The 8310-nt window shown below is 45.9% G+C and overlaps 1 protein-coding gene across 2 annotated transcripts in view; it reads right to left on the bottom strand.

The window, feature by feature from the left end:
* Positions 1-8310, bottom strand: part of ncoa3 (nuclear receptor coactivator 3) — a 37669-nt gene that overhangs the window by 9499 nt on the left and 19860 nt on the right. For both annotated transcript variants that reach the window (XM_079510932.1, XM_079510931.1), the window contains exons 5-13: positions 6362-6462; positions 5961-6135; positions 4514-4705; positions 4210-4296; positions 2501-2644; positions 2197-2344; positions 1503-2059; positions 434-1413; positions 203-326 (exon numbers count right to left, since the gene is read on the bottom strand). In XM_079510932.1, the coding sequence (XP_079367058.1) occupies positions 203-326; positions 434-1413; positions 1503-2059; positions 2197-2344; positions 2501-2644; positions 4210-4296; positions 4514-4705; positions 5961-6135; positions 6362-6462 (2508 nt within the window). The remainder of the gene's footprint in view (positions 1-202; positions 327-433; positions 1414-1502; positions 2060-2196; positions 2345-2500; positions 2645-4209; positions 4297-4513; positions 4706-5960; positions 6136-6361; positions 6463-8310) is intronic.

The following is an 8310-nucleotide window of genomic DNA, read 5'->3' on the forward strand; positions in this document are numbered from 1 at the left end:
TTTAAAGTCACAGAAGGAAGGAAAGATTCCATGATTTATTAACTGCACATTTACTGAATTAGAACATTTTTATCATGTTTTAATGATTTTGGAAACAAAGTAAAGTAAAACAATAAATAAACCAGCAAAAACTAAAACTAAGCAATACTATATAAACACCCACCACAACAAGAAGGTCAAGCATTTGGTTTGGTCACTTTACCATGTAAACTGTCAGGAATATTCCCCTGTTTGGTTGCTCTTTCTTTTGCAGCTCTTGAGTCTGGTTCAGGGTAGAAGGCAGAGTTGTTCCTGGGCCCTCCAAGAATCGTCTCCAGGGTCTCCAACTGTAAGAAGATGCAAACATCATGAGGAAAGCATGCATCTACAAATGTTCAAACTATACAGGTACAACATTTACAGCTATCTCTTAATGTTGGACAAGTATGCATACCTCATCGGTTGGCTCAGTCTTAACCTTGCTGTCCACCGAGTGAGCGTCAGAGCTAGTGACCCCTGACCCCTGGGCTCCCCCCCTGCCCTCCAGCTCCTCTAGTTTGGGCTTGATGTTGCCACCTTCTTTGGAGTCATCCTTGTTAAGGAGGTAGTGAAGGAGGGCGTGGGTCTTCTCCTTCTTGGGACTGTGCTGCTCCTGTTTCACATCCAACCCCCTGGACGACCCTGGCGCCGTGGTCGCAGACTCGACCCCTCCAGTCTCCAGGGAGGTCTTACCTGTAGCCTCGGCCGTGATACGGGCCACCTCATCGGGAGTGTTCCCATTCTGCAGGAGTTTGTGGAGGATCTTGTGCTTCTCTTGCAGGGACTGGTTGCTGAAATGGCCCACCCCTCCGGAGGAAGACACTGCCCCCAGACCCTGCTGGCCCATTCCGACTGTGGAGGAAGACGGGCTTGTGACCCCGGGACCGTCACCCTCCTTGGCCTCAGAGGTGGATCCGGTACCGGAGCTCGGAGCGGGGTTTGGTGGCACCAGGTCGTCTGTAGGGGAGGTGAGGAGCTGAAGAAGCTTCTTGTGACCCTTTGTGTCGAGGCCCCGTCGACTGGGCTCTAACCCGGCAGGACCCGCCTCTCGGCTGGCCTGGCTGTCCAGCTTTTCGGGGGGAACATCGGTGGAGGTGGTATGCGGGTGCTGCTGCTCCCCTCCACCTCCCAGCGAACCACCTGGACTCTTAGAGTCAGAATGGGCCGGGGTGCCCATTTTACAGAGTCCTCCTGGAGCCTGGCCCTGGCTGCTAGAGTTTACACTGGGAGAGTTGTCTGGTTTGTGGGGGTGAGGAGAGCTGAGGGGGGAGGGCATCGGGTTGCCCACTCCCTCACTGATGGCCTGGAGGGCATTCAGGGAGCTGCTGGAGAAGGTCGCTCCTCCTCCACCTCCAGAGCCACCCGGGTGACCAGAGCTCATGGGAGAGTTCAAACCTGCAAAAAACACAACCATAAACTTAGTGCAGTCCATAGATATACCAGCATCTTAGTATCTAAAGAGAGGTTTCACATCTGTGTCATACCTCCAGGTGAAAAGGGACCGGAGCCCATCTTGGGGCTCCCCCGGACTCTGGGAGAGCCCATGACATTGTGTTGGCCGCCATTCATCCCTTGACTGGCTTGTGGGGGGCTGGTCATTCCCATGCCGTATCCCCCTCCTCCGCCTGCGTGGAACTGACCCATCTGCTGGTGTGGATGCTGCTGGTGGTGCATGCCGTGGTGTTGGTGGCCCATTTGGTTCATCTGACCCATGGGCCCCATTTGGTTCCCGGAGTTCATTGGATGCATGGAGCCCATTGGATTCATCTGATTCATCTGGCCCATGTTATTCATCTGATGCATGGAGTTCATCTGATGCATGGGGTTCATCTGGTTCATTGCATTCATTCGGTTGCCCCCTGAGCCTTGGTATGGAGGCGCACCTCGCTGTGGCATGTTGCCCTGTTCGGCCATGCCGTAGCCCCTGTTCATGCCCATACCCCCTCCTGGGCCCACGCTCATCTGGGGGTTAGGATTGTTCACGACCATTGCTTGAGGCCTCATGCCGCCACCCTGGTTGTTCCGGTAACCGTTCTGCTCCCTGGGGGAACAAAAGGAATGCTCCAAGATGTAATACATTCCAAGGAAAACAAACTCACCATTTCCAGCCAAAAGGACAAATCACAAAATGTTTTACAATCAATGTGTTAAAATATTCTGTGTTGAGTGGCCTCGAACCTTTGGAGCAGGTGTGTGGACAGGAAGGTAGGCGGTTCGTTGGAGTTGGGGTTCCTGCAGAGGTCACTCCTTGTCTGGGCTGTTACCGGGGTGCCATCGGACAGCGAGAAGCGGTAAAGAGGTGTCTCAGAGTGACCGTGGATGAAAGCTGGAACAGAGACAAGTACATCACTTAACATTGTAAACTAAATATAAAGAGTATTGTAAAAATAAAGTGACGCTGTTGATTGAAGTTTGACTATGTTTAGTGAGGTAATAATACTGTAGGGGTTGCCGTGGCAGAGAAGGTTAAAAGTCGGCATACCGTCATGGTAGTGGCGCTTGTATGACCAGGGCTGTCCCTCACTGCGATGGAGAAACATCTGCATGCAACGCCTCACCAGGTCCTCCCAGCCCGGACGCATAGTGGTGTGGAGGGTGTTCTGCTGTTCAATCTCAATGAGCTTACCTGGAAAGTGTCAGATATACAATGAAGCTCTACATGGCAGCTGCCGATTGTACAAGTTTTATTGCTAGTTACAAGGAATACTGAAACAGGTTGTGCAGCTCAGTTTGTGTATGTCTATGCAAATCACTGCAGAGATAGTACGTTCAATACATTAAGCTTTAGGCTACATCTAAAGCCCAAACCACACCAATGGGTCACCATGCAACACCTTGCAACTAAGTGGTTGTGAGTAGACCCATGTAGACGCATGTAGTTGCAAGGTACCACTGAATTGAACCAATTGATTCCCTTTGGCTTTGACTTGGGTCAACTGGGGTCGACATGCACAGACGTGCAACAGGACATATCACACCGCTGGGACGAACACTAAAACCGTTTTGTTGCGACTCTCAACCCAATTGGTGTGGTTTGGGCTTAACAGAGCAAGTTACATGGCTTCAGTAGAGACAGTCATCTGGAATAATGTTGCTTGACAAAACATTTTACCAGGCTATTGTGCTGAATATAAGATTTTTCCCAATGGAAATATCCTTAAAAAAAAACATGGTCGTATTATAATCTGGGACTAGACTATTTGACATTCAATGTTCTTTTTCCACAAATGAGTCTTGAAAAATGGGGGTTGTCTATAAGACTATAAGTCTATAAGACTTTTTCAAAGTCAGAGTCGTCTTATATTCGGCAGAATCGGCACAATATGGTACATAGATTGCTGGCATAGGTAGTGGAGTCATTCCCACATTGCCTTTATTTTATATTTTTTATGGAGGGACAGACAGTAGGCTGACAGGAAATGGGGAGAGAGATGGGGGGAAGACATGCAGTAAAGGCCGTCGGGATCGGGAGTCGAACCTGCGGCACACTGCCAGACTGGATTACCAGCCAAGGTGCCTGGACCACTGAGCCATGGCCCAGGCCCACATTGCCCTCCTTAATGGTTAAATATTATCTGACAAATATTCTGTCCATCTATATATTTGTCCCCACGTTATATGAATATGTTCCGTAGATAACCACTCAAACCCTCAGCTCTATAGAGCGTCGCAGTCCCGCCCCCCTACCAGGGCCCAGGAAATGATTGAGATTCCCCGTTCATTTTCCTCAGACATTTCAAAAAGTATTTATTTAAAGACTTTTAAGCCTCGTACAAAGCCAAGTCTTGTCGTAAAAAATCATAACACACACAATTTTTTGGGCCGAACAAATAATTAGAAAGAAGAAAAAACGGCAGGTTACACTTCTTTTGTTGTTATACTTCTTTGTAATTATTTGTTTGGTCCAAAATATTGTGTTTGTTGTCATGAGTTGTCACAACTCGAGTTGGCTTTGTCCGCGGCATAACTGTCTTTAAATAAATACTTTTTGAAATGTCTATGGGAAAAATGCATTGGGAATCATTTCCTGGGCCTGGCGTCGTCATGAAAGGGGGCGGGACTGCGACACTCTATACTAGTGACTTTTCAGTTTTCGCTCTACATTCAACTTCTTCGCTGAAAATAGGCGTGGCGGGCTGGGACTATGTATGGAAAGGCAACATAATATTGATGTTCATGATAAATGCTTACCAGAGAGTTCATGGCGGGTGCTGAACCTTTCAGTCCTTTCTGGTGCAGTGATGCGACGTGCCACACAGATCATGCATGACTGCAAGTCTGGAGAAACCACAAACAAAAAATTATGATTCAATTTTAAACTGGAAAGCTTAGGAAGTAAATGTACATTTTATAAAATAAAGTGCATTGCATAATGTAAAAAATGGACTGGAATTAGATAAAGACATATGCTGTCTGTCTGTATCTTTGTACTACAAAAATGCCTTCAGCACATCGCCTATGGTAAATAAAAGATATTCATAACTATATCTCCTACCTTCTCCCTCTTCCATCATGGCACGGGGCTGAGTCAGGGCGAAACACTGCATGGTCTCATAGCGCTGGCCACCGGGCCCTTCCTGCGTGGGCCCGTGAATCTGACCATGGCTAAACTTCGACAGCATACGACAGTTGAACGTATGGCTCTTCTGCCTGGGTGCCTCTCCACCCCATGAGCCGCCATTTGGTGCTGGTTGACAAATATGGGAAAGATACAAGTGTTACGTTTCATAATGAAGGGGGAGAAGGAGAGTGCGGCTTACATGTAAATACTTAAAATTGACATTAAATATGGATATAAAACGGACGGAGAAGCCCCGTCCGTACTCTGCTTTTATTTCATCTGTCTTTCTGCACGTTGTCTGAAAGCTTGTGGAGGTTTCAGTATATACTAGGTAGATAAATCCACAAAACCTCCTCAAAACCTCCTCCGGTTGCCATGTTTGTGTCAAAGGGAACAGGAATCAATCAATGTCACCTAGTTGCACTGTGTTACAAGGGAATAGGCCTATCTCACAGCCCGTTTTTCACGCCCACTTCCGGTAAATAGTGGTGACTTTAACATGGGCATTTACACGTTTTTTTCTCTGGAGAATCTAAGTACATTTTCTAATGTAAAAATGTGACAGACCAATATTATTATGAAGCAAACAATATGGTAAATCAGCTCGAACAGATAGAACAAACCTTACCTTGAGAAAACAAAAGTTGTAGACTTCTTAAATTACCTCTGTTAACATGAAGCGTCTATGGAGTGACGTCACGCTATCACCACTAACCCCGAAAGGGGGCGTATTAAGGGGGGCGGGGAAATTCTGTGAGATAGGCTTATTGTACAGGTTGGTAGATAATGTTTCCCTATCCTGCCCTCTAGTGGCTGAAATGGGTGAACTTCAATTTAGATATTAAGAATGGTAAATGGTGCATTTATATTTACATAGTGCATTACATGCATTACATTCACCCATTCACACACACACATTCATACACCGATTGCGGCGGAAACCATGTAAGGTACCAACCAGCACATCAGGAGCAATTAGGGGTTCAGTGTCTTGCCCAAGGACACTTCGACATGTAGACAGGAGGAGCCGGGATTCGAACCGCCGACCCATGGATCATTGGACCTCCTGTGCCACAGTCGCCACAGTCGCTGGATGGATTCAAGTATGCGAGCAATGACTTTTGAACATATTATACATACATTCTGAATGGAAATATTACTATATGAGAATGATGACTGTGTGCTCATGAATTATTGGCGCTGCTCTGCGTGTGTTGTTAATTAGACCGTATTGATCCCTCAGGAAAATTCCGTGTTCAGCTTCACCCAGCTGATTGCTGCTCAAGTGTTCAGATGGAGCGCAGGGGGAGGGCAGCGCAGAATAGGGGGTTAAGTGTCTTGTGTGTGTGTGTGTGTGTGTGTGTGTGTGTACATGTCTCACCATTGGTCTTGGGCAGGTTCTTGTGGAACTCTTCCCGGTCGTCCTCATGGAGGATGTTGTAAACGCTGGTGTTGATCAGCTCTTCCTGTTTGTACTGCAGGTACTGCGTCACATTATCTGACACAAACACAATGCTGCCCTCTCTGTTCACCACAAACAGAAAGCCATCCAGAGCCTGAAGGGGACAGAAAGGGGCGAGTTGAATGGGTTGAGAGTTATTGATGTACATATTTCAATTACACACAGGCCACTCGATCACTGGCTGACCCCTTCATCCCCCAGGAGAGCCCTCTACAAACTTAGCCTACATGTGAGTGACACTGCCAAAGCATTGGTCTAATATTTATGTAAGTTGCAGCGAATTGGCCTTTTGGCCACTGGTGAGTGTCCCCCGGGCTGACCTGGAGAAGCAGTGGTCCCAGATGGTCCTTGTCGATGACTCCCTGGCCGGTGGACGACACATCCGCCTTCTGAACGTCATCGTCATTATACGAGTTCTTGCCTGGGGCGGGAGAACACACAGACACATTGTGTCAACTACAGGAGGGTGTTATGTGTCATGCATGTATTAGTACTTTACTGTGGTGAATTTACAGCAATGAAAGTGCCTGAGAGGGTGACACTTTGCTGTGAACCATTTGTACAGAAAGACAGCGGTAGGTTGTGATCCACGATACATTTCCGTGATAACTTAACTGATACATTTAGGGGACAGGAGGGGTAATGAGCTGAGATGAAAAAAGCAACAAGAAAATAAACAGCATAAATTAAGAATATAAATAATCCTGGAAGTAGATCTGGCAGGAATATCAGTAGTCCTACTTGTTCACCAGTAGGACTCTGGACTAACAACTAACAATAATCATTCAATTGGGATAATTTAGTCTAATACAGTGGTTCTCAACCCTTTTCATATCAAGGCCCATTGTTTTATTCAGCATTTGAGCCACCATTTGATGACATTTAGCCTTGCAGACTCGAAACTAAAGAATATGTACACATGTCCATGCTGCATTGATGTTGGTACTGCGTGAATCTATTCTACGTCCGAGCATAGACATGGAAACGCCCCGCCTGCCACTGATTGGCCTACTGACACTGCCGGCCTTACCAGACTTTCTTCCGCTGGACAGTCAGATGCGAAATAATACGCGTACAATACAAGAGAATGACAGCTTGGTGACGCTCCAGAATGCAGCCTTGTAACTTGTAACTTTTATTTTCGTAGAAGAGGCAAACTATATTGTTTATGCCGTTTGCTTTGATGGAATAATTGATTGAACACGTACGCCGTAATATGATTTGATTTGTGTTCTAAATAAAGTGTTTGTGTTGATTGTGTAATTTATTTGTATGTGTAAACTTGTTGTTATTGTACTGTAAAAAGGTCTCTTTTCCCCTCATCTTTATCCTTTTTAGTATAATAGTATTAGTTGACATAATTAGATTAATACACGATAATCAACACTTTATTTAGAACACACCCAAATAAAATCATACTGTTGTACAACATACGTGTTCAATCACTTATTCAAAGCAAATGGCATAAACAATATTAGTTTGACTCTTCTACAAAAATAAAACATACAAGTTAGTTCTCTTGTATTATTGAATTAACACCGTCCACAGAGTAACCTCGCGTCTCGGAGGACAGTCAACACGGGCAGTGTCGGTAGGCCAATCAGAGGCAGGCGGAGCGTTACCATGTCTATGTAAAATGAAACCAAATGGACCCGTACAGGTCCATTTGGTTTCATTTTACGCTCTCAAGAGTTAAAGATCTATATTTGGTTACCAACTCTCCCATCATTTAGCTGGGGACCACCTGGAACCCCCTCAAGGACCACTGGTTGAAAACCACTGGTCTAATAGAAAGCTTCAATACTCTTGCATTATGTTCTGAGGTTGATGACTGGAACCCATCACTGAGCATAATGGAATAAATTACTGCCAGTGGCCACCTGGTGGCAGCATGAACCATAAGCTAAACAAATCTACACAGCTGACACACGTTTCCATTTATCCATTTTGTGGCTGAAGCTTTGTCAGACACTGCTCTACATGACATGAGGTGGGAATTCTAGGCAACTGATAAGGGGGACATCAAACTGAATTATATTGCATTTCATTTGTTGGCATGTCAAAATGACAGATGGAGCCTGATAACAGAGGGAACGGAAATTATGCAAGGGGGAAAAAAACACAAAAAAGCAACTAGAAAAAAAGGGAAGAAAAGGTTTGTGAAAAACGCTGGTGAGAGAGAGAGAAGAGGAGAGAGAGAGAGAGAGAGAGAGAGAGGGGCCCTCCATCATTCCTCTTCTGTCACTATGGCAACCTGGCTCCACAACGC

Source organism: Electrona antarctica, assembly GCF_951216825.1.
Source record: "Electrona antarctica genome assembly, chromosome: 9".
NCBI lineage: Eukaryota > Metazoa > Chordata > Actinopteri > Myctophiformes > Myctophidae > Electrona > Electrona antarctica.